Genomic DNA, 25,073 nt, shown 5'->3' with positions numbered 1-25,073 from the left:
GCCAGAGTTTCCTTGAGTGTAGGTTTTCTATAGCTAGCATGTAGCTTTAAGGCATTAGTGCAGTTATTGAAAAAAATATTATTTACAGTTTAATTTTGTATCTTGCCCTTGTCTTTATCTTTCTTTTTCAATCCTTAAATTCTTGACAGCCTTGTTTGTGGTGCTGATTTGATGGTATGTGTCTGCCTGGAGTGTAAGGGAAGGAGATTCTTGATTTGACATGCTTGCATCGTCAGAGTCCCCTTGTGTATTTGTATTGGCAAAAGTGCCTTTTATTCTGAGTTATTTTGGAGTTACTGATGGCAGCTGACTTCACCAGTACAAAGCACAGCTTTTTTTTCAGTGTATATACAACAATTGAACAGTATAGTGCAATTAGAATGTCAAAATACCTTCAGTGAAAGACACAGGACTTGCTTTAGAAATATTGGCTTAGTTATCTGTTCTTTCATTTATTTTTTTAAGCACCAATAAAAGATTTTGCCCATTAAGGCAAGGTTTAGGCAAAACAGTCATGCAAGTCTTGCATTGCAATCTGAAAAACTGTACTGTTAGACCATTAAGTTTTTCAGATGTCTTATATAACACTTCTGCATACATGGCAGCTGCTTGCGTTCTGTGGCCTGCCCAGTCCTGAGTTCCCCAAAATAGCTTTTCTTCTTCAGTACAAGCAGACTGGTCTGAGAGACGTTCTCAGTGCAGAAGGTAGAAGGTTTGGTGTGACACAAGATACTGCCTCAAGAGATGCCCGCCAATGTCTCTGCTCTCAAGAAAAGTTCCCCAGCATTTCTAGGGGTTTCCCAACTGGGAGATAAACCAGTTTCCTCTTCCCTGTTCTGTCTCAGTTGGGCAGTTGTCTGGAGTCTTTAACTGCATTCTGGGGAGCAGTCCTTAATGCTGTAAGATGCTAGAGTCTATTGAAGTCTGTAGTGAATCTGACATTTAATTTAGAAAAAATACAGTAATTACTGGGATAGAGATTATTTTGTTTTAAACTGGAAATCTCTCTGTAAAAACTAATTTGAGGAGTAGGACTGAGAACGGCTATGCAGTCTCTCTGTGAAGCTCTATCTTTTCCTCCAAATTACATTTGATTCAGTGTTAATATGGAGCAAATAAACAGTAGAATATGGTGGTTCTCATGTACATGTTTTACATTTCCTTTGAGAGATTATGGCTGAAAAATAACAATACTTCCTAATGAATGCCTAGTAAGAATGCAGAGCTTGTTAAGTCTGGCATTTAAGTACTGCTTTGCACATGTCTGATGCTGAACAATTTTCTTAGTGTGTTTGGATTTCAGTATACCAGACTCTAAGAAAGTATTCTCATAGGTTATAGGGTAATTTCTTTCTGTATACTGTAGATGGCAGCATGCAACAACCAATGAGGATATTGTCTGCGTCAATGGACAAAACTGTGATCATCTGGGAACCTGACAAGGAATCTGGAGTCTGGCTAGAGCAGGCAAGTGTCAGTCTTTCTTACAATATGTACTGTATTCAATTTGCGTTTCAGTGTCGTGTGTGCCCTGGAGGAAACAAAAACTATAAAATGCTGGGTGAGAGAGGCAAAAGCATTTTCTTGCAAAAATAGTCATTGTGATGCTGTGTTGTAAGTAAAACTACATTTCTCAAAAATTATGTGATTCAGTATTTTTTTTTTTTTTTGCTTGTTTGCTTTCTTATTACCATATTGGGGAATTTCTAAGGGGAGTTTGTGCTCACCTGGCAGTCATAGTATGGTAACACCAGTGCTGCATAGTAACACACTTTGTGTACTCCTGGTAAGAAGAGGAAGAAACCATCCTTAATTATTTGTAGTTAATCCTTGTGGGAATGTGCACCCAAGCAGTTACTACAGAGCAGCTGACATGCAATTCATAATCCTGGTTTTACTCACAGTAACTTACTCATGGGTTGTGATTAGGGTTTTTCTTCCCTTTGAGCTGGATACTCATGTTTCACTACAGTATTTTGAATGCTGTTCTAATGGGGATCATCCTAAACAAACAAGTACAACCAGATTTATCTAGTGCTTTGGTAGATGGCTTTGTTTTCAGTTGACCTGCTTTTCCAAATTGCAACAGTTCAGCCAAAATTGTTTGTGGTGGTTTATGCCAACCATTGTTTATGGTCTTTTGTGTCACAAAGAAAGTTCTAATCCCCTCTTGGGAGAGGAAGAAAAGAGAATGACAGTAGGTAGATTTTTTTTTTTTTTTCCCTGTTGCATTGAAAAGCTCTTGTGCCTTTCGACTTGAAATAGAAATTAGTTCATGATAGGGTGATCACATAGAGATGCCATTTGTTGTCCCTAGTTGTAACACTTAGTTGTGGCTAAATTCACAAACTTCTAAAACAGCTTGTGCAGTAAAACTTGTTCCAAGTTGTTACTCTTTTTTTTTGTACATTCCATTTGCATTGGCTGGATCTCAGATGTGAATATTAGAGTTTGGATCAGATATTTTAACTGCAACAGTCCTTTTTGCATTGAGGAACGGAAACCTGAGCTGGAAGCCTGCAGGGAGGAGGGGTGCAAGGGGAATGTCCCATTTTCTCTGCCATTTTGGTATGATGAACAAGAAGTCTTCACAAAATCATTCCTCTGCTCAGAGGTGAGACTAGAATTCTGCCTCTAGCATGGCATATCATTCACTTTCATATGAGTGGTAATTTTGGAATAAGTGCTAATAAAATGGACGAACTAGTCCATGCTGTCATTTAGAATGAGGTATAGATACATTTCATTGTGATTTTAAAGGCAGCTGTGTAATAATGGGGTAATTGTTAAGAGTTAAGCTTGAAAGGAATTGTGTTTTCATCTCTTGAATAACACTTGAAAATGTAACTGTAATCATCTTTTAATGTAATTACAAACTTGGAAGAGTGCTAGAGTAACTTTAAGGGGTGTGTGTGTGTGTGTGTGTGTGTGTGTATGCATGCTTACAGACATGCAAAGTCACAAGGGAAGCACAAAACAGAGGCCAAAATATGCCGCAGAAGGAATGTGGAGCATTCAGGAGAACGCAGGGATTCGTGGAGAAAGAGGGAGGTGGAAATATGGTAGTGAATCTTGGAAATGAAGAGGACAAAAAAAAGAGTAATTGGGAACCACTGTTCCTTTGGACCTTTTTTCCATTTTTGTGCAACAGAGCAATAGGAAAGCAATGGATGACAAGAAACTCGCATCCAACAGACTGGACTGAAACATAAAAAGATTGGGTTCTCATCTCATCTGGTGTAGTGTTTTCTTCCCCTGGGTGATTGAGCAAGATACTATCCTCAGATGTTTATGAAGAGAGGCTTCATTAAAATGGCATGCAACTTTAATTCCCATGATATTTTAGTACTTATCTTTGCAATTAAAATATTCTTTAGATGTATTTTTTTGTGTGTAATGTGAACTGTTACCTATAGCTAAAGTTTCATCCCATGAGATTAGGATGAGTTTATATGAATGGAAGGTTATTTTCATTAATATTTCACTTCTGATCATTAATTCAGGTGCGGGTAGGTGAAGTGGGTGGTAATACCCTTGGATTTTTTGACTGCCAGTTTAGTCCAGATGGTTCAATGATCATTGCTCATGCTTTTCATGGAGCACTACACCTTTGGAAACAGACTGCAGTTAATAAGGTATGCAGTTTTATTATTATTACTTAAAAGAATTACACATATCTTTCACTTGAGGTAAGTTCTGTTTTTAGTAGAGAAGTGTAACAGTACAGTTTAAAATTAATGCTTGAAATAGTCCTTCTCTGCAGATAATGTTCTGTAGGAGTCTTGCTCCTGCACAGAAAGGAGATTGCAATCACTAAGGCTCTAAAACCTGTTGCTTTAGTGGGAGAACCATAAAGTCAGTGGAATAGACTGAACTCCTTTGTGGTTGTGCTTTGTTTAGAAGTGGCAGCTGAACTAATAACACAAGTTTCTTTTAGACTGGAGCAGTAAATCAATATTTGTGTTTATTTGGCCACTCTGAGTTCTAATAATTTGCTGTTTTCAAATGTCTTTTTTTTTGTTTTGCTTTCTTAATAAGGACCTTGATACTTTCAGTTAGAATATGCCTGTCAGTCAATTGAAAACTTCTTGCTTCTTTCATGGCTTTTTTGGTAGAAAGAATGGACTCCAGAAGTTGTGATTTCAGGACATTTTAACAGTGTAGAAGATGTAAAGTGGGACCCAGAAGGAGAGTTTATCATCAGTGTTGGTTCTGATCAAACTACTAGACTCTTTGCTACATGGAAAAGAAAACAAGAGACAGAGGTATGATCTTCAAATATTTTGTAAGCTTAGTAAAGAGGACTTTTCTGTCCTTAGTTTGGAACAAGTCACCTGAATATAACTCGTACTTTAAATTTCCCCAAGCCATGATCTATTCAAAACGGTGTAAATGGAGTTTAGTTATTCAGTATGTGCTGTTTTCACTTCAGAAATACTAGTGGAAAAGTTTTAGCAATCGCATGGCATGACTGCAGTTTAATCCTGAGTTCACCTCTGGATTACCTTTGGTAAGTGTTCTTCCAGGGTCTTAAAAACGAGGCTGTGCAGTAATTTAGAAGGAGGAACGCATGGCTGGTTCTAATAACCATCTATTGTCCTTGTTTAACACTTCGCTAAGCACAGCTGCAGATAGTCATAACGAAACTCAACTTAGATTGTGGTGTTTTACACGAGCTTAATCTAAGCAAAGTTCTCACTGTATTTTTTTTACACTATTTTGTTTATGACTATGACTGTTTTACCAGAATGATTAGCTGAACTGCATGAGTGCAGTTGGTACCTGTGCAAGCAACTTTTGAGGAAGAATTATTCCTGAATAACTGTGTGTGTTTCAAAGTAAGTCTAAATTTTGGTGTGGGAAAACCTGTCTAGGAATGCAGAAGTTCCTGTTTCTAGCTGGTCAAACATTTTCCTCATCCACAAATACAGCTTTTTCTGGCAGAACAATACTAATGTTCTGTTCTGGAAACTGGCAAAAACTAGACTGAAATCATGTAAGACCCTGTGCAAGCTGTGCTATTTGTTGTTCAGGCGAAGGGCAGCTATTACAACGGTCTTACCAAAGCTTCTGTAGTGTACACCAGCACAGGATGTCTGATGTTTCTGAGAGTGAATTTGACATCAGTTCCTTGGTTTCCTTCTTTCAGGCCACACAGAAGTGGTGGCAATCCCAGCTCAAGTGCTAAGCTTTGCCTTGTGTTGTAGGAAGGGCATCCAGTTTCTTTTCCCTGCCTCTTCCCCTAATCTCCGATCTGGAGGGTACCACAGCCCTGTGAAAAAGATAGTATGTTGGATTTGACATTCAGAAACAAAGTCCAGGACTAGCACATGATGTAAGTTGGCAGCATTCAAGAGAGTTGTGAATATCGTGTTTTCTGTGACCTACTGAAGCACCACTCTTTGTTATGTACGCTGCATGCTAAGTTTTTATCCTCTTGATTTAGCAGAGTGATTGCAGTCTTCATATCTAAATTTGATGTGAACTGAATTATTGTACTTTCTTTTCCTGTCCTGACAAAGAGCAGCCACCTGGCTAGTTTGACCAAGAGTAAATCCAAGTAGCATCAACACTTTTTGCAGCATGGGGTGTGGGAGAAAGCTATAGTAATCCTGTTGGTGGGGTGAGGTGGAGGGTTGAGATAGAAATGGGTCATTTGAAGGCATGTATTCAAGACTTCTGAACCCTGAAAACCAGGCAGGTTGTTCTGCTGCTCATGACCTTAGATAACACAGGCTTTTACAATGCCTTACTTTCTTTACCATACTGAGTTTAGCAACTGAAAAATTACAAGAAGTGACATCTGGTGTTTGTCTTAAGAAGACACAATGGGTGCTTCAGATATCTATGAAAAGTTACTATTGCAGCTCAGCATTCACATTTTCTCCATAAAAAGGGAACTAAGTGTTAAATGCAAATAATTATCCCTTATTAAAATCTCCGTTATGATATTGTACTGGGTTCAAATGTCAGAAATAAGGGATAACAATAAGCTTCAATTTCTTATATAAATTTGCACTCTGATTTTTCTGGAAGAAGCTTATTGCATGACTCACACAGCCTTCTCATTATCTGTTGTGATTTTTTTTTTCCCATGCTTGTTTTTTTTTCATTCCTGTTACATTTTGTGTTCTAAAAAATGCAAAGGTGCAGCTAGTAAAGGGTAAAAGGGGTTTATTGCACTGTTTGTTTTTTTTTTTGTTTTTTAAAGAATTGGGGTTTTTTCCTTATTAGAAAATAATCAAGATCTTGTGAAAACATGAGATTTTGTAGGATGTCTCAAATGTTCCATTCAGATTTTATTGGAAGCTTCAACATTCAAAATGCAATTGAATTTTTAGTGTAATTTATGCAGTTTACAGCCAATGTAATGCCTTTCCTTATGTTTGTATGATGTCTGGTGCAATGTAAATTTTGTCTTGGCTGCAGTTTTCCAGGAATTGTAATACTGAAGTAGTCTAAATTAATTCTAATTGATTAAATTAATTCTAATTCTGCTAGCTGTCAACTCAGAAGTGCATACTGTATTTTTCCAACTGAAGTATCGTGTAGGAGTAGTAGTAAATGACACTTACTAAAAATCTTAATGAAAGTGTATTTTCTAGAAAACAAAGAGGGTTTTTTTAAGGATTGATTTTTTTAATGTAGAATAATTTAGATTTTTAGAAAAGAAATATAAAGAATGTTGTCTTTTGCTAATATAGTTTGCTTAGTGTGACTGTAAAACTAACTTGCCAACCTAATTTCTGGTCAGCGGTTAATTCTGGTTTTCTTGAATTAATACTTGAAGCATGGATATGAGTATTTCAGGAAACTAGAAAAAAATTAATACTTCAAATGAAAACACTTCTAAAATCATAGGATTTTCCATAAGAAGCTATTTTGGTTGTGTCATTTTTTTGCAAAGTTTCTATTAAATGGTCTCACTAAAATCAAGTATTTAAGGAAAGGGGGAAGTAGGAACCTGTAGCCTGCTGACAGCAGTGCTGCCGGGCTTTGTGAAAAACAGATGAATGAAGCAAGGTAATTATCCCTACCTTTCTTACATCTTTCAGAGCTACAGTTTTTAAAGTAGTAAGTAGCATACAATTCTCCTTTGCTTAAGCAAATTATGTCCTATTCCTGACTGTCTATCATGAAGAAGTCATAGTAAGTGCAGTGTGCCCATAGTAACAAAAACAAGAAAATGCCTTAAACATATCTGTGCAGGAACACAGTTTACTAATTACAGGAATTGTTTGGTGGAAAAATAGGATTTAACTGATGTATGTGAGCATACATCAGATTTATGAATGTCAGTAGAAAGTTGCTATTAACTTTCCTTTATGTTAACAAAGTCAGCAAGTAAAGTATTAGTACTTTTTTGGAACTAAATGTGTGTCTGTTCATTTAGGTAACGTGGCATGAAATTGCAAGGCCTCAAGTACATGGATATGACATGCGTTGTCTGGCAATGATCGGCCGGTTTCAGTTTGTGTCGGGAGCAGATGAAAAAGTGCTTCGAGTTTTTCGTGCTCCCAAAAATTTTATAGAAAACTTCAGTAACATCACTGGTATTCCAGTGGAGAAGCTGTGCTCCCATGTAAGTGTGCTAAAGCAATGCTAAATGAAGACAGCCCTCTTTTAATGTAAATAAAATTAACGTTTTAGAAAATGTTAGATTGCACTAAACTCCATAAAAATTCTTTTAATAGTTCTGAAACCTTAATGTTGTTTTACCTTTCTCTTCTATTTGTCTCCATGTGTGTTGTTTCATATGTATTTTTTATGGTGTTGTCTTATAAAACAGCTTATATTTGAAACTAAATAAGACCTAGTGTCTGAAGATTGCAGAGCGTATGAGTAAATTTTAAATAAGTCAGACCAAGTAGACTGCTATACAAACTTGGTGATTTGCAAGAAAACAATAAAGCCTGGGAATGTGATTCCCTTAATTTAGGGGTGTAGTAGTCTTGTCTATATGTAATTATTGTTGTGTGGTTATGTGTTGTTGTGTTTTTTTAATTGTATGCTTGGAAATAGCTTAAAGCTTTCAGCACTGTTGTAAATTATTGCATATAAATATTTATAAATATGTATTTGTTCATGCTTTATTTCCTCTTGGCACTGGAAATTTTCTTGAGGCCTTTACATTCCAGTTCTTTGTTGTTAAGTATAGTTTTCCACTCTGTGGAAAGACAAGACTGCAGAGTTGCCATCTTTTCTTTGTTCCCCATTTGCTGTAAGATCTAATTCTGGTTTTCTCTGCATTCTGTAGAGCAGACCTCATTCAGGATAACTGCTCTATACAGTGCCTTGTGTGCTCTTTGCATTTCTGGCTCAAAACGGGTGTTTTCTCTGCAGCTTCTCAGAGATAGATTAGCCTTTCCATTTCATTTAACAGTTGAAGTATCTTGGAAAGAAATTACTCATTTTTGATAGCAAGAAGTTACCTAAGTAGCTGTTTAATGCTTTAATTCTGTAAGACTTTGTAAGCATTTGCATTAATGACATTGTGCAAATAACATTGCGCTTTTATAATGTTGGCAGATGTTATTATTTTACTTTTATGTAGACTATACTTATCAGCTTTTCCTCTGAGTGCTGTTTTTTGATCCATGATATCATGAAGTGTTTCACATGGGGTTTGTTTAAAGAGGAAGGCTTTATGAGCTCGAATGATACAGCTACTTTTAAATAGCTTTATTAAAATTGTTTTCTGTGAATGCTTTTTTTTCATTAAAGTGGGTAAGTTTTTTCTTAATTAGTTTAAATGCCTTCCCAAAAAATTACTTAAAACCAAAAAAATCCAGCTTTATATTCAAAAAGGGTTGAATAGGATCATATTCAGTTCAAATCCATGAGATTGTATTAGACTTTGGGTTCTAATGAAGAACTGTGTTTGTTTTAGAGGCCTTAGACTGGGGTGTGTGTGTGTGTGTGTGTGTGTGTGTGCGCGCGCGCGTGTCTCATCCATTTTCTTACCAAATTATGAACATTTAAATAAATAACATAGTATTTTAAACTGTCACCTAAATTATTAATCCAATTCTGTAAAACAGTCTTTGAACTTTTCAGACACTGTAAGGAAGGGGTTTTACTGCTATTAAATTTAATCATTTTCCATCTCTACACAAAGGTCCCCAAGTGTATATCCTAGAATAAATAAAGTTATGGAAGAATAACTGTAGTTAGGGTTAAGGATGCATGCTTTACAGCAAAACCTTTGAGCAGAGGCCTTGGAAAAGCTTTTTTTACCTGGCAGAATACTGGTTTTTGTTTTGTCCAGGGTATGTTCTGGATGAGTTGGGAGTTTTTCAAAGTGCCCCCCTTCACTTCTCTAGAAAGGTCACTTTTTATCATAGGGATTCCTTAAACTGTGGCCTTTGAAATAGGAACCTACCTGACAGTCTGTGTATGTGTAACCTTTTTTTCTTCTTTTTTTTTTTAAAAACAAACAAACAAACAAAAAAAAACCCAAAAAACAAAAAACAAACCAGCAATCATCTGATCTTCCAGAAGGTGCAACTGTGCCAGCTTTGGGATTATCCAACAAAGCTGTTTTTGAAGGTATGACTAATGAGAAATAATGATGATGGTGCTTCATGTTAAACTTTTTTAATTATTGTTTTAGTGTACATCTTCTTGTTAATTCTCTCATTGTAAGCTTGTCTGAAAGTTTAGCACCTAGAAGTAAATTAACGCAAAGTGTTTATTTCTCTGGTAGCACTTAGATATGGTGCTTAAAAATAAAACAAAGCACAAATGAGAGTCTTTCCTCCCTTTCTCTGCCTTTAATTTCTCCCCTAAACACCCCCTAATGTCTTGTTCAAACCCAAAATGCTTTTTCCCTGCTTTTCATACTGTCCCACACCCTGTAGGAAGTAACCTCACTCTGCACAGTGCTCCGGAGAGCCTCTTCTGTTGACTGATCTTGAGGAGTTTTACGTGGATGCTGGGGCTCATTGCTCTCATGTGATGGGTCTGGGGTAGCCAGGACAGGATATTATTTGAATTCCCCCAACTGCTATTGTTCCTATTTTCTCCGTGCTCACTACCCATGCCTCCCCTCCCCTCTGCCCCCCCTAAGACTGATGACTTTTAGTCAAAAAAATTAGTATTGAATAGTGTACTGTGAAATCTAGGTTCACAGTTGTTAAAACAGCTACCTGTTCCTACTTGTGATTTCTCCATAAAATACCATGACCTCCATGACCTCTAGAGTCCTTTTTACTCTCTCCTCAACTCTTAGCACCCTTGTAGAGGCTTGCAGAAGTAATGATGATTTGAGGGGGATTAGTCATATTTTCTGTTCCAGTGAAAATAGCCATAAACCTCCAGATAAATGATGTTTTGTGAAAGTATTTGGGAAGGCAGAATTAGTTAGCCAGCAGTAACTAATGTTATTGGAGAGGTGTTGGGGATTGCACTGTGGGGGAACAAGGAAGGAAGGACAAACATCTGTCTAGAGTGATAAAAACAACTGAGTAGCGTCTCGAGAGGGGGGATGAACTGGTAATCTGGTGTTTAATAAAGTCTCTGGTAGAAATGCACTTACACTGAAGTCTACAAATTGGGTCAGACCTGTTTTTTTCTCCACTTAAGGTTTTATCAGAAGGTGTGAATTAAAAAAGGAAGCATTTTAATAAGCTTTGTCTCCAGGGTCTTCAAAGGCAATGCAGCTAAATTTTCCTCAATCTTCTGTGAGAGAAAGGTAGCTCAGTTGTACTTGAAGTAACATAAAATGTATTTTGGATAAAACTTTTTTTTTTTCTGATTTCTCATAAGTCCTTCTGCTGAGAGGGGAAAAAAATTCCTTCTAGAGTATCATTATACACAGAATAACTAATTTCCATTAATTTCATTTGTCACACGTGGAAGCAGCACTATGAGTAGAAAAGCTGTTGAATTTTCCTGCATTGTTCACCATTGCCCACCCAGTGCTATCAGCACTGGTGGCTTAGGTTAAAGCCCCAAGACCTTTCTTGCTTACTCTGCAGAGGAATCTTCATGGTGAGTGATGATGAGATAGTGGTCTCAAATTAGATTGATGTTGCTAATTTCATTTTCAAGAGGAGAGAAGAGAGGATGAGTGAGAAGATAATCTTTCTGTTCTGCTTTTTCTGTACCTGCTTTTTTCAACTGCTGTATTTGAAATGTTCATTTGGCAAAAAGTTTAGATTCTGTCTGAGAACAACTGTTGCCAAACTCTGTATTTATTTTTTTTTTTTTCTTAAGTAATATCTTCAAAGTGAAGGACAGAGTTGAATTTTACCTTAAAATTAACAGGAGTAGTTTCAGTTACTTCTGGTACTTTTTCATTAGCTAAGGACTGAGCCCTTGGCAATTTTGCTAAAGTTTGCAAATTGTAGATACACTTCTGCAAGTAGATAGGTCTTTTTATTTAGGGGTCTACACTGAATTTAGGAATTCATCATTTTTATCTGAGATTTTTGCCTTAAACATTTTCAAACGTTTAAGGAAATGTTTAATGTTGGGGAAGCTCAGGTTTGACTCCTGATGACTCTTCTTTCAGATAAATCAAAATCTTTAAGAATCTCTAGGACTGTGCTGATGGAGAGAGGTCAGTCTCAGAATGGAATTAGTCCAAAGATTGGAATTTTTTTTCTTCTGTTCATTCCTATGTGCATTAAAATAACTAGATTCTTGTTACAATGTTACATCATTGTAACTCTGGAAGCTGAAAAACCTAATTTCAATTACTTATATTGCAAAAACATGTTTTTTACTTGTATGATATATGCTCATATTTTCCCTCCTGTCAAGCATGTTCTCTCTGGCTAATGAAGTCCTTACTTTGAATAGGAGATATGGCTGTTCAACCAGCTGAGGATGAAGAAACATTTAATACCATTTCAAATCAGTATCCTGAGATTTATTTTCAACCCATGATCCTTACAGGTATGAGGTTCATTTCTATTGTGTGAAATAGAGAATTAGGGTCATTGAATATAAACTTGAAACATTATTTAGCTGATTTCAGATTATTTAGTACCATATTTGAGTATGTTGTACAAATGTCTTTTAGAACCTCCCCCAGAGGATCACTTGCTGCAGAATACCTTGTGGCCTGAAATTCAGAAGTTGTAAGTTTTATTTTTCTTTCGTTTAATTTGCAAAATTTCCAGAAAGCTATTGTTAAGTATTAATGTAGTCTGGTCTTGTAACTTTTCCTATTTTACTACCTGATTTGACTATGTATGCAGTGTATTGCTTGTAAAATAAATAAATTATATGTATATAAAAGTTAAGGAACAATGCAGAAATTGGCAATTAGGACTGTCATGTCACACAATTTTATTTCACTAGCTGTTTCTGTACCAATGAAGTATGTATGTTTTTTAACACAAAGGTATTCTTTTGAGTCTGTAGTGATCAGACTTTAATTGTCCCTTTGGATGTTTGTCTTTTGAAAGTCTATTTAGGGCACTGGTTCCTGTTTCCTTTTTTTTCCCCTCCTTGTTCCAAGAGAATAGTAACATTTCAGGTCTTCACTAAGGAACTGTGGCACGTTTTCGTGGTATTATTTGTGCTCTGGAATGTGATGCAGCATCTTTCCATGCTGCAGCCTTTATGTCTGTCTGCTCAGCACATATGCTTTAAAAAACCCTTGTCTGTCTGCATAAAGAGTTCTCTGCTTCTTTCCACTTTGTGGAACAGACTTGCAGATCTTTCTGGTATGGAAGTAAAGGCTGAGGCATCAAATAAGAAGTCTTCTCCTAAAGCCTAACAGAATTGTAAGATCACAGAATCATTCAGGTTGGAAAAGACCCTTGGGATCATCAGGTCCAACCATCAGCCCTACTCTACAAAGTTCTCCCCTACACCATGTTCCCCAGCACCTCATCCGAATGAGTCTCTAACACCTCCAGGGATGGTGACTCCACCACCTCCTTGGGCAGCCTGTTCCACTGTCTGACCACTCTTTCTGGGAAAATTTTTTCCTAATGTCCAGTTTAAAGCTCCCCTGTTGCAGTTTAAGGCTGTTCTCTCTTGTTCTATTGCTAATTACCTGTGAGAAGAGACCAGCACCAACCTCTCTACAGTGTCCTTTCAGGTAGTTGTAGAGAGTGATGAGGTCTCCCCTCAGCCTTCTCCTCCTCAAACTGAACAGTCCCCGCTCCCTCAATCTCTCCTCACAGGATCTGTTCTCCAGGCCCTTCACCAGCTGCATTGCCTTCCTCTGCACTCGCTCAAGCACCTCGAGATCTCTCTCGTATTGAGGTGCCCAAAACTGGACACAGTACTCCTGGTGTGGCCTCACCAGTGCAGAGTACAGGGGGACTATCACCTCCCCTCTTCTGCTGGTCACTCTATTTCTAATACAAGCCAGGATGCCGTTGGCTTTCTTGTCCACCTGGGCACACTGCTGGCTCATGTTCAGCTGCTTGTCAGTTAGAACCCCCAGATCCTTCTCTTCCAGACAGCTCCAGCCACACCTCCCCAAGCCTGTAGCCATGCAGGGGGTTGTTGTGGCCCAAGTGCAGGACTTGGCACTTGTCCTTGTTGAAGCCCATCCCGTTAACGTTGGCCTGCCGATCCAATCTATCCAAGTCTCTCTGTAGAGCCTCCCTATCTTCATGCAGACTGACATTCCCACTTAACTTGGTGTCATCAAGATGCAATAGATGGAAGCAGCAGCCAAAACAAAATGTGTCTAGCAGTAGAGCAAAGTGATGAATGTTGAGTAAGACTGTGAGGAACCCAGTTTGGGTATTGAATGCTGACAGAGGGTGATGGTTTACAAAGACAGTAGTGTTATGTGGTAATGGCAGTAATTGTTTTGTGGTTGCAGGATTTTAGAATTTTTGAGCTGTGTTTTGTTCCTTCTTTTCTAAGATTCACAACAACTTGTAGATGAAGGTTGTCACCTCATTTGTTCCTTAATGATCCCAGTAACATTAGGCTATACTTCCATAATCTTAAAAGGTTTAATATCAAAGTATAGCACAAAGAAACAAATCATCTCAAGCTCTTATGGGTTAATTATCTGAATCTCCCAAAAGAGTGATCTCAGGCAGGAACAAGGAAAATGTTGAGCCTTTGCTGATGATTAACAGCTACTTTATACATTACCAGTTTTGTGACTTCACTTGGAGGGGACGGGAAATAAAAAAACATTGAGAAAATAGTTTGCAGGTTGCTTTCATTTGACCAAGTGGGAGGTTCTGTAGAAGCTCATCTTTACCTTCAACTGGGCAGTTAATCTTCTTTTTATGCTTTTAAGCTCTTTTACTGTGTTTGTACTCAAAAGTGCTTCTAAGAGGGAAGCTGGTAGGTATTAGACCATATCTGCACATTTTGTAATTTCCAGCTGTTACATTAAATGCTTCTCCTGTGCTTACTAGGCCCGCTAATGCATCTACTCACTAAGTAGTTTGATGAGGGATCTTTAAGTGGTGAAAAGGCACCAAGGCCAAAATTTTTCTTCATTTGCCTTTGACGTTTCTCAAAGTCTAGTGAGACATTAATCTTTGATATTCTGCTACAGGACTATTGCCTATCTGCTTTTATATCCTGCATTCATTAAAATAACTGCATTTTATGATGGTTGTCAGGGGACTTACCTGAGCAATTTTTCCTGTTTTTTAGAGATGCTGCTAATGACAGGAGTTCTTTTATGCAAGGGCAACAAGATGTAAAGCATTCAGAGACTTTCAGGTTTTTTTGCTGAGGATAATCTTGAAGGAAATAACATGAAATCGCATAATGTAGATTTCAAGTTGCCATAGCAGCAGAAAAACAGTGTGAGGAACTGACTTGCTAAAAATAGCTTGTTTGTCATTGACATTTGTGTATTCCAAGCTCTAACTTGACACTGAATTTTGAAGGATTAGTGTTGGGATTTGAAAAGTGTTTGCTTGAGTAGGTTTTAGTATGAAGAACTTGCTGAATTTTTTTACATAATCTAACAACTTTAAAATAAAAATATAATAAATCCTGTGAGAGTATGCTAATCTTTATCCTCTTGGAAAATTACCATAGAGAGTTTATATGCAGCAGGCTGAGATTAAAGCCTAAGTGTTGACATAAATATATATGTTTATATGCATGTGCATTTCATCTAATACACATGAAAGTCTTGAGAGATCCTTTTTGACACTAGAAAATTACTGTAATCATTTGTCTGGACACTGAAAGTCTAGTCAGTTTACCTCTGCATAATTGCTATGAATTGCACATTGCTGAGGCAAAATTGCTTGTGGTTGAAAATGTCATTTTGTTATTCATTCATACAGTTGCTTCTCTCCATTGTGAACATTTTTTTGGTGTTGGACTTCATAATGAAGGGATTGGATTGCATGTATGGGGGAAGGGGTTGTACTGGAGCATCTATACTTGCAAGGCTCATGCACTCTTATAAACAGCATCTCCTATTGCTATTAACTATTCTCTTTACTGGAGGCAGCACTGGGCTGTATAGGCTGTTGGTCTGACCTGTGATAGTCCTTGCAAAAGATGGTATTTTAGGTTTTATTTTAAGAGAAAGATTACATTTTAATGCTTCTATTTAGCAAGAACATAGTTGCATGCAGAAGCTCAAAATGTTTCTGTCAAATGCTCTTCAATACTACATTTAGGAGATAAAACCAATGTAACTGAGGAATTGTTTCACAGGTTTTTTTTTTCCTTCACTGAATTTCAGGAATTTTGTACTTTTCATGGAAAAATAGTTCTCAGTTTTAGAAAATTGACTTTCAATGGTTTTCACTACAAAATAGTCTCCAGGAATGCACTTTAAAAGTAAGCATTATGATAAAACTGCTGGTGGCAGATTAAGAGAAAGGCACGTAATAGTACCTTTCTCATTATAAGATACAATGCAATTTGCAAATTAAGATTACATTTAAGCACAGCTACCACGCCCTCTCCCCCCTGAAGGCCCAGGCAAGTTACTCTTCATGAAAAGCCAGTGCATCCCCAGTCTTCAGACATGAGTGGGGCAGTCTGTCTATGGGACATGCCCAGCAGCGACTCTTCTGGACCCCAACAGATACTGGCAGTAATTTGTCATTTGAATAGATGGCTGTTTTGGCAGCAAGTGAAATCCCATGAACATCAATCCCATATAAGAACTTCTTTGCAATACTACTGACCAAAACAGTTTATTAAGAGAACTGCCCATCTCTTCAGAGTTAGGAATCAAAGGAAATCACCCCTCACAACTGGTATTTAGCTGATAGCTGTCCACTGTTTATAGATAGCATTTCCAATTTTATTTTATTTTATTTCCAGTCTGTTTTGTGACTGATTTTAATTTGTGTTAGTCTGTGTGGCATTTCTGCTTATTAGTTAAATCCCAGTCTGGATATATGTGAGCATGAATTCCAGCAGAACTCATGCAAAGACTGATTAAAAATCTATTTCTGGAGAAAATTAGAAGTTTGAGGTTTTTAGTGTTTTCCTTTTCCAACATGATTCTTGTCCTCTAGTTCAGAAATCTTTCTTTCAATATTTCACAGATCAGGCATCCTTTGGCTGTGTGTTTTGTGGTGTATTTCTCTGGTGATCTTCAAGTATGTGGCTTCTGGCTTTTATTTGTAGTGCTAAAATTGCTTTCCAAGGAAGTAAGAATACATTAAACATTGCTTTAGTTTGCTTTGTTAATCATTAGTGTAGCTTCTGCCGTGCTGATGCTTCAGGACTATGGAATGAGCTGGAGAGATTGTTCCATAGTCAGTTCCTAAATGTGAAAATATATACAGATGTTTAAATTCAGTGCTGAACATTGTTAGGAATTATTTGGTCTATAATACTGAAACTGTGGTGAGAAGTTCCTGGCAGGTGCCTTTCATTTTCACCATCAAAGGGATTTAAATTAACATAAGAACCTCGATGCATACTGCAAAAATGTCTGTGGTGTGTTAAATACCTTTTCACATTCATTTCAGATATGGACATGGATATGAAATTTTTTGTGTTGCTTGCAATAATTCAAACACTGTGATTGCCTCAGCATGTAAGGTAAGAAAAGATTCTAGCACCATCTAGTGAAAAGTGCCACTAAATTTCTAGGGCTGACAGAGCAGGAGTCAGAATTCAGTTTGGTCTTAATTCTGTTCTTTCACTTAGATGTGAAAGATTTTGTATAGATGACAGTTGCCTTGCAAAGGTGAGAGTGAATGCAGGTAAGTTATTTAGTCATAAATTATGTATTATTCATTTGAAGTTATTAGTAAGATAAATCCTAACAAATATAGCTATAAAACATTTTCATACTGATATATTGTTAGGATTAGGAGGAAGTGGGGAAAATTCCCAGAGGAAAGCTGGGGGAACTTCCCAGAGGAAAACTTGATTGTAAGCCTTAAAACAAGCCCCCTAACATCTCAGTATTTTGAAACATGTGACTTCTGTATTTGCTTTTGTTAATTCTCACTGATATTTTTTCCATCAATACAGGCTTCTAAAAAAGAACATGCAGCAATTATTTTGTGGAGCACTACTTCTTGGAAGAAACTGCAGAGTTTGCCATTTCACAATCTGACTGTTACTCAGCTGGCATTTTCTCCTAATGACAAATTTTTATTAGCGGTTTCTAGAGACAGGAATTGGTCACTGTGGAGGAAACAAGACTCATCAGAGTCAGGTAAGATACGTGAAGTGGATATACACATTTGAAGACTTTGTAGTTTGTTCAATGTATTTGGCTTCAAAATATTTGAAAGAGAATTGGTAAAATATTTTAATGGACCTTTTCCTTGCAACTTTTAAGAATTAATAGTGTTGTAGCCTCCTGTGGCTTTAAGAAGTGCAGTTAATGGAGTACAGGAAAGCTAGAAGGAGAATTAAATGTGGATAAGAATATAATCAGGCCTTAAATACTGTTTAATTGATAGATGTAATGAAATCTGCTGTTTGTCCTCCTGCCTTCTGCTTGTGATTGTATGTTACAGATTTACTGAAATCAAGTATATAGTATGCTGGAGTATAATGCTTGGACTTCCAACTGGTATTCTGTTAAGGAAAACCTTCCTCTCTTGGTGTCTGTGCAGGGCAAGGCTGGAAGGTTCATTGCTATACCCATGTCCTGCATACTGCTGCCTTGTCCCTGTTTACAGGGCATGACACTTTGAGACTCTTGACAGGATTAATCTCTATCTTTGGTGTGGCTTTCTGATAATCCTACACAATTGATTAATTTGACTGGAACTGGCTCTGTCTGGAGAAAAAGCTGATAGTAAAGATTCAGTTGACTTTCTCATTAAGACTTTGAGCCTTGCAAAATCATGAGGAGATTGCTATTGAACCTTTTAATGGATTCCTAGAACAGATGCTTGTGCTGAAAATGATTATCATTGCGCTGTTGGCTTAAATAGCACATAAACACTACTGGGCTCTGTAGAGTTTTCCTAGAGACTTGGCAGTGAGATTTGGCTCCTTCAGACATGTCCAGTTGTATCCTGGCTTTAGGTTTCTGTTCTATTCAGACTTCTATTCTAAAGCCTGGCATATTGTCCACAGTAGTTGCATGATGTTTCAGGATAAGGAGTATGAATTCTCATAGGAAGTAGAGGAAATCCTCTTCATCTGTTCATCAATAACTTTTCTGTCTACAAAGAACATCACTATCAGTGTAAAACAAAACTGCTGTTACTGGCATCCCAAGAAGCGGTTACTCAAAGTCTGTGCTCCTAAACAATAGACTTTTCTACTTAAAAAAAGCATTCCTATTTACTGATCTGCTGATCAGGTTTATTGCCTGATTGAATGCATGTTGAAATGGCAGCCTGTCTCTTTGGAAACAGATTAATCTTTACAATTAGATCGGTATGATTTGAGCTCTTGGGGCTTTACTGGTAAATAGGAACTGCAGTGAAATTATTTAGGATACGTGTACACATGGTAAATGTTGCACTGTATTAGAACTTTGGAAGTCAGTGTTCTTATGAAAAACTTGTATAGAAAGAAGGTGAAGGTCTTATACCGGGACTTAAATTCTTTTGAAACAGATATTTGTGTAAAAGATCAAACTGTTCCTTCTGTTTTAGTGCTCTAAAGGCTGTTTGATAAGGTCTGGAACGGGTACTAATTCTCATTGTGATAGTGTTGGAAAAAAGATATTTATGTGGTGCTAAGTATTCCCAATTGCTTTGAAGATGAGTGGAATAATGTCTGAGTATTCCTGCAGTTCTTGCATAGAGTTAAGTAAGAGTAACAATTACTTTTAATATGTAAAGTAGTTGAAGCAAGGGATTTGCTCTATATGTTTTATTCCAGGACCAGTCTTCAGTTGCTGTGCATACACAGACAAAAATACAGCTGTTCACAGTCGAATCATTTGGTCTTGTGATTGGACACCAGATAGCAAGTATTTTATTACTGGCAGTCGGGACAAAAAGGTACTTAATATAAAAGCAATTTTAGAAGACCAGAATTATTTTAAATGTATTTTAGATTAGTAAATGCTGTGTTATAATGAGCTCTCTATAAATGCACAAAAAGTCTGTTGTGTGTATTTCCACAGAAATCAGTGAGACTTTCATATGCTAAATTGCTCGAGTATCTATGTACAAGACTGGTCTGCCAGTTGGACTTTCTCTGTGTTTTTCATACAGCAATACAAACATATGTCACGTAACTCTTATGGATCTCTAAATTTTTCTTTAACTTCGATAACAGAATCTGGTTTTGTTATCAGGATCTTTAATGAAGTCAGGCAGACTGTCAAAAAAGTTGAATCTTTGCAGATAGACATTTTTTACTATTTTTGGTGTCATCCACTTTGTTCTGTGCCCTGGAAATATTTAAAGTAAATTATTTCTTATGTTTTTGAAATGCATTTACAAAAACATTAAAGGGAAAATTCCTAGACGATTCTGGTTTTTTTTTCAGGTTATTATCTGGGGTCAGTGCGATTTATCTGTGACTACTGAAGGGAATATGTTGGATTCAATCAAGCCCTGTTCAACAATACTGGATGCCGGGGATTCTGTTACTGCTGTTGGCATCAGCCGTGTGCTTACTCCCCATGGAAGGTATTGCTGTTTTTCTGTAATACCATTGTGTATTTAATTTGAAATTAGTATTTTTCCTCTTTTCTGTGGCTAAACAGCTCCTAAAATCTACCTGTCAAATATTTTGACCATTCTTTGACTGAATGATCTCTACTTTTTTCTTTCATCCCCTTCTTTTCAGGTGTATGGTGACTTCTCCAAACAGTGTAACAAGAAAAAAAAAAAAAACACACTTGAAATACATTAATTCTCTTGACAATATTGATGTAATAAGCTCTTCATTTTTTTCCTAACCAAATATCTTTTGCAGGTTTCTGCTTTGCTCATTTTTTTTTTTTAATGAAGAAGCTTTGATTTAAATTGTGATTTTTCTTTTTTTAAAATTTTATTTTAATGGAAAAATAAATATTGATTTGAAGGGCAAGGTGCAACACAGTGTTTGAGTGCTAGTTCTTTCTAGCTTGCATTAGAGCCAGCTTCACTGAGCTGCCTACTGTAATCTCTTCCAGAACTAATGCTGTTATTTTCTTGACAGATATATTGTTGCAGTAGGCTTAGAGAATGGGAAGATTATTTTGTACACATGGAAACAGAGTGGGCAAGAACCGACACTAACTGATTGGACCACGTGTGTCGAGATGGATAACAGGTATGTCTTTTGAATTAAGTTAAGAGCAAGGAAATATTATTCTTAAGTCTAATCATGATGGAGTTCTGTTATTATAGTATAAAGTCATATGAAACTGGTTTATTTGTATATCAAAAATGGTTATCCTTTTAGGAAAAGGTTAGTCCCTGAAAGACTAAAGATGTCTTTAAGCAAAACCTGGAAATAAAAATATTGGTCATTTAGATTTATTAAAAGCCCAACAAACCACAGTGAAAATCAAGGGGGAGAGGAGGTTAATCCCCAAAATACTTCATGCCATACAAATGCTTTGAGAAGTATTACTCTTTGTTGGCTCCACTCTGGGGAAAAAAAAAAAAAAAAAGCTTTATTACCTTTAACCGTAAAAATAGATAAAAAATACTGCAGAGGGGTGGAAAAGAATCGCTGTCTATATGTTAGCAAAACATTTTGTAGTGGTCAATAGCAAGCTTTCAAGAGCAGTTTCTAGCAGAAACCAAAGGCATAACAAGGTATATGGGGTCCTGCTGTGGTGACAGCTAGAGAAACTCTCTGTAGAGAGACTTTGAATGTTTCACTTGAAGTACTCTCCTAGATTCTTCTTTCATATACTGGCATTGGTAGTACCAGAAATGAAATTCGATGGTGACTTTGGCCTCTGTGTGTTTGAACTGAGTTGGAAAGAGACACCAGATAACAGGAAATCGCAGGCTAAAAGCCAGAAATCTGTCATATCTCAGTAATTGAGATGCTAGACTGCAGCTTAATGTGGTAAAACTTGAAATCAATAGCTGTTTAAATTATTGATGAGTGAGAGGATAAAATGTCATTAGTGTTAATGGTCCTGCTTATTTTAAGAACTTAATACCTGCTGGTTGTCACAAGTCAGTTTTTCCTCAGTTGGTAGTGTTAACAGAAGAGTACTAATTATATAAATGTTGATGTTTACATTCACATGCCCAATGGTGTTTGACATTTTGCAGTTATGTATGGATTTCTTTTTGTTGCAGCCAAAGTCATGCTCTTGCTGTGAAGCGTTTATGTTGGAGGCATCATGCGGGCAGAGCTGGACATAATGACCTGAACAGCAGCGAGTGGTTGCAGCTTGCAAGTTGTGGAGCTGATCATTGTGTTAAGATATTCAATGTCAACAGATTTGCTCTTTAGCAAAGACAGCAGGCCTGTCTGTGCAAAACAGATTCACAACGATTTATTTCCTCTTTTAGCCAGCTTGATTGTTGAATTTTCTGTTTTCTGCTGTGGAAAGTGAAACATCTGACATGTAACTTATTAAAGCAACTTTTGTGGTAGTTTGAAATGTCAACTATTTTTCTAATTCTGCAGTTCCAGGAATAGGAAATACTTTATATGTTTTGACTGGTGAATATCCTGGAACTGACGGATGGGAGGTGGGGTAGGGCATTGGGAGAAGAATAATGAGACAGCTTTGTTCACTGTTGACTCCAAGGGTATGCAGGAAGCTGCTGGTACTCGGGGGTTCTGTGCTTGGGATTGTGAGTGGAGTACTGAGTTTCTAACTCCTTATTTCTATTAAAATTAACTGTCAGTTGGCCTGCCAGTGCTGATATTGCATGTTTAAGCATGTGCAGTTAACCAGAGATCAAAGTAAAATATACAGCTCTCTCCAGCTGTCTTCTGAATATATATTACAGTACTGGTCCAAGTCTTAGACCACCTTACTTTAAAAGCAGTAGTTTCTGTTTGCATGCTTGGACAGGCCTGCTTGTTTGTTTTTATTAATTTCTTACGCTGTGCAGAGTGCTGGGCTCATGCTTCTTGGTCATATGGGGCTTGAAGCCTAACTCAGAGACCACTTAAATCTTCTGGTGTCTTCCCTGTGTACCTGTGAGCCCTCTCTGAGCAGAGTGCTATAGAAGGGCTACCTCTTACTCTGCTTGAGGGCTATCCTCTACAGTTTGGCCTGGAAAAGCTTACAGATATCAGTAAGCAGGAACTAAAAGGTGGCAACCATTCCTTACACTGCCTTTGGACTCTTCCTGTCTTTTGAATTCCTTATCTATTCTGGTGAAAACAGGTTAACTTAGTTGTCAGTGTAATTTAAATAGAATGGTAATAAATGGTGAGTACTTAAGAAAGAAACCTTTACTTCAGCAGGTCTCTCTCTGATTCCAAAGTCTAATTTAGAAATCAGTTAAAATTTGGGAATTCAATTACTTTTGTTCTAGAACCATGTGCTACCTGAACTGCTAGTGCAGAATTGTGTTTAACTTTTTACTGTTGCATCTTTAGATAGAGTACAGTTCTTATAGTGGGCCAAACTCTTTTCAGAATAATTATTTTTTTAAGATTTTTATATTTTCACTTCTTATTTTCAATTCTGTTTTTCGTCATTAAAAAGAAAATTCTTTAAAATTAAAGGAATAAAAATGTGACTTCTTATTAAAGATGCTTTGCTACATTTGTGATACCCAGTGCTTTCCTTACATGTGTGCTTTAAGCATTTGAGTAGTGTATTTTACTTGTCCAGGAATTTTTAAACAACCGTAGACTGTGTCCTGGCAAAAGAAAGACATAACTCATAAGATTTCAGAAGGCTGCCAAAAGTGGAACTTTTTTTACGACACAATTGTAATTTAATATCTTACCTACAACTTGATGATAACACTACAATTGGAAAGTATGTCTTGCCATGCGGCCACTCTTGCATACAGGCAAAAGTGAACTATCATACTAGTTGTCTCTCCCTCCTATTTTGTGAAATTCTCTAATTAAACAAGCATCAGCTGTTACATGATTTAGTAATCCATTCCATTACCCCTGGGACTTGTGTGACTCAGTCGCATTGAAGAATATACCTCATTGTTCCAACTTTACATCAGACTAGTCTGTTGATCCCCAAAGTCTAAATGTTTGTAACAGACGCTTTTTATTTTCAAGTTAGAACTTATCAAGAGACACCTTGACACATAACACTGTACATAGAAAAAATAAAATTATCATCTTCGTTCACATATCACTTTGCTATAACACGAGCACATTTTTTATATACACCTTTATCTTCTCAGTAAATCCATTAAAGCCTTTTCAAACCAGCACGTAAATCAGCATCGGGGTAGCAAGTCAGATACAGATTTCATGATCTGAACTAATAACAGAAAATTATTTGGATTGATGTGTGATATCTAGGAAAAATCAGTGTAATTATAGTGATCATTCTGGGGATATCATTGGATGCCAAATGAAGAACAGCGTTCTTTAAACAGCAAAATAGTACCCTTTAAGCTTATAAGTGCCTAGAAAATTTAGGGTTTGTTCAGTTTGTTTTAAAAAAATGAAGAAAAGCAAACATTTGCCAGACATTTCCTACATTCATTCTACATCATTATTCTTGTTATATTGGTTTGATAAATCTGGAATCAAGTGCCTTCTTTCTATATTTCCTTTTTGTTTTGTTCCCCAAAACTGTCTTAATTGGGGTTTTTATTTGAAAGAATCTACTGTTGGTTTTGTTCACTGAATGGCTACCATTTCTGTTTTCTTCCATGTGCTTTTGTATATACCTACTCAGAGAAACTCTAATTCATTAAAAATAGTGCATACATTCATGTAGTATTTCATACATTAAAAAAAAAAAATAATTAGGGCTTCAGTCATATTCACCTGACTGACCTGACTGTAGTCCTGTTTACCTACCAAAATGGCTATCTTCTATATGTATCCACTTTATTCTACATTTTCTTCTATGCTCTGTTGTTGTCTCTTGTGAAATACTGATGTCTTTTGTGAAACGCCATGCTTCTTTTCATTCCTACCCATCTTTTTTTTTTTTTTTTTTTTTTTTTATTCTTCATGGCCTCCCCTCAGTGAAAACTCTAATTGTGCTCAGGTGTATTTTGGAAGATGGAGTTAGCCTCTGTACTTTGCAAGTTGCTTGTATCACTCGTTTTATAGCAGATAGTAAAGTGTCATCCATTTATTTTCAAGACTATCAAATAGTCCTGCCAACTCCAATCTTAGGAAGCTCTGACTTTTCACAACAGAGCCTCTGATATTGCATTTTTTTTCTCTTAATGATGTGATGCAAGATACGTCCAATGGTCTGGGCTGAAAACTGGCTGTCTGGAATTGGGGTGGTCCCAGCTTTGCACTACCATTTCCTGCCAGTCCTAAGGTAAGGTGTAAAGGTGGTGTTCAAGTGATGAAGGCCCAGAGGCAGATTGTACTCATCAGAATGCACCTGTCTATAGCAATCTAATAGTCTGCATGAATTTTCTAACTATAGCATTACATATTTCTGAGTTTCTGTTTTCGTTTCTGTTACCAGTTTGGTCAAAGGCAGTGTGTTTACATTAAACTGCTGTGATCTAGCAGGACACAAAGCTGACACGGTATCCCCTATAAACTGAGGGTCTCCTTAGTGCTACTTATGCTTTACTGTCCAGGATTTTTTTTAACCAACCTTTGCATCCAAAATGCGCAGAACTGTGTCTATGCAGGTTTAGAGA

The 25,073-nt window shown here is 36.9% G+C and overlaps 1 protein-coding gene across 1 annotated transcript in view; it reads left to right on the top strand.

The window, feature by feature from the left end:
- ELP2 (elongator acetyltransferase complex subunit 2) overlaps positions 1 to 23,719 on the top strand; it is a 40,058-nt gene extending 16,339 nt beyond the window's left edge. The window contains exons 9-21 of the mRNA XM_026843008.1: positions 1,367 to 1,467; positions 3,504 to 3,635; positions 4,116 to 4,265; positions 7,394 to 7,582; positions 9,480 to 9,549; positions 11,806 to 11,901; positions 12,029 to 12,086; positions 16,893 to 16,965; positions 17,404 to 17,590; positions 19,222 to 19,343; positions 19,837 to 19,979; positions 20,494 to 20,607; positions 21,597 to 23,719. Of these exons, the coding sequence (XP_026698809.1) occupies positions 1,367 to 1,467; positions 3,504 to 3,635; positions 4,116 to 4,265; positions 7,394 to 7,582; positions 9,480 to 9,549; positions 11,806 to 11,901; positions 12,029 to 12,086; positions 16,893 to 16,965; positions 17,404 to 17,590; positions 19,222 to 19,343; positions 19,837 to 19,979; positions 20,494 to 20,607; positions 21,597 to 21,753 (1,592 nt within the window). The 3' untranslated portion in view covers positions 21,754 to 23,719. The remainder of the gene's footprint in view (positions 1 to 1,366; positions 1,468 to 3,503; positions 3,636 to 4,115; positions 4,266 to 7,393; positions 7,583 to 9,479; positions 9,550 to 11,805; positions 11,902 to 12,028; positions 12,087 to 16,892; positions 16,966 to 17,403; positions 17,591 to 19,221; positions 19,344 to 19,836; positions 19,980 to 20,493; positions 20,608 to 21,596) is intronic.
- The last annotated feature ends 1,354 nt before the right edge of the window (positions 23,720 to 25,073 follow it).

Source organism: Athene cunicularia (assembly GCF_003259725.1).
Source record: "Athene cunicularia isolate RWA chromosome 2 unlocalized genomic scaffold, athCun1 chr2_part1, whole genome shotgun sequence".
Lineage (NCBI taxonomy): Eukaryota > Metazoa > Chordata > Aves > Strigiformes > Strigidae > Athene > Athene cunicularia.
This window is presented reverse-complemented; position numbering and strand designations above follow the sequence as displayed.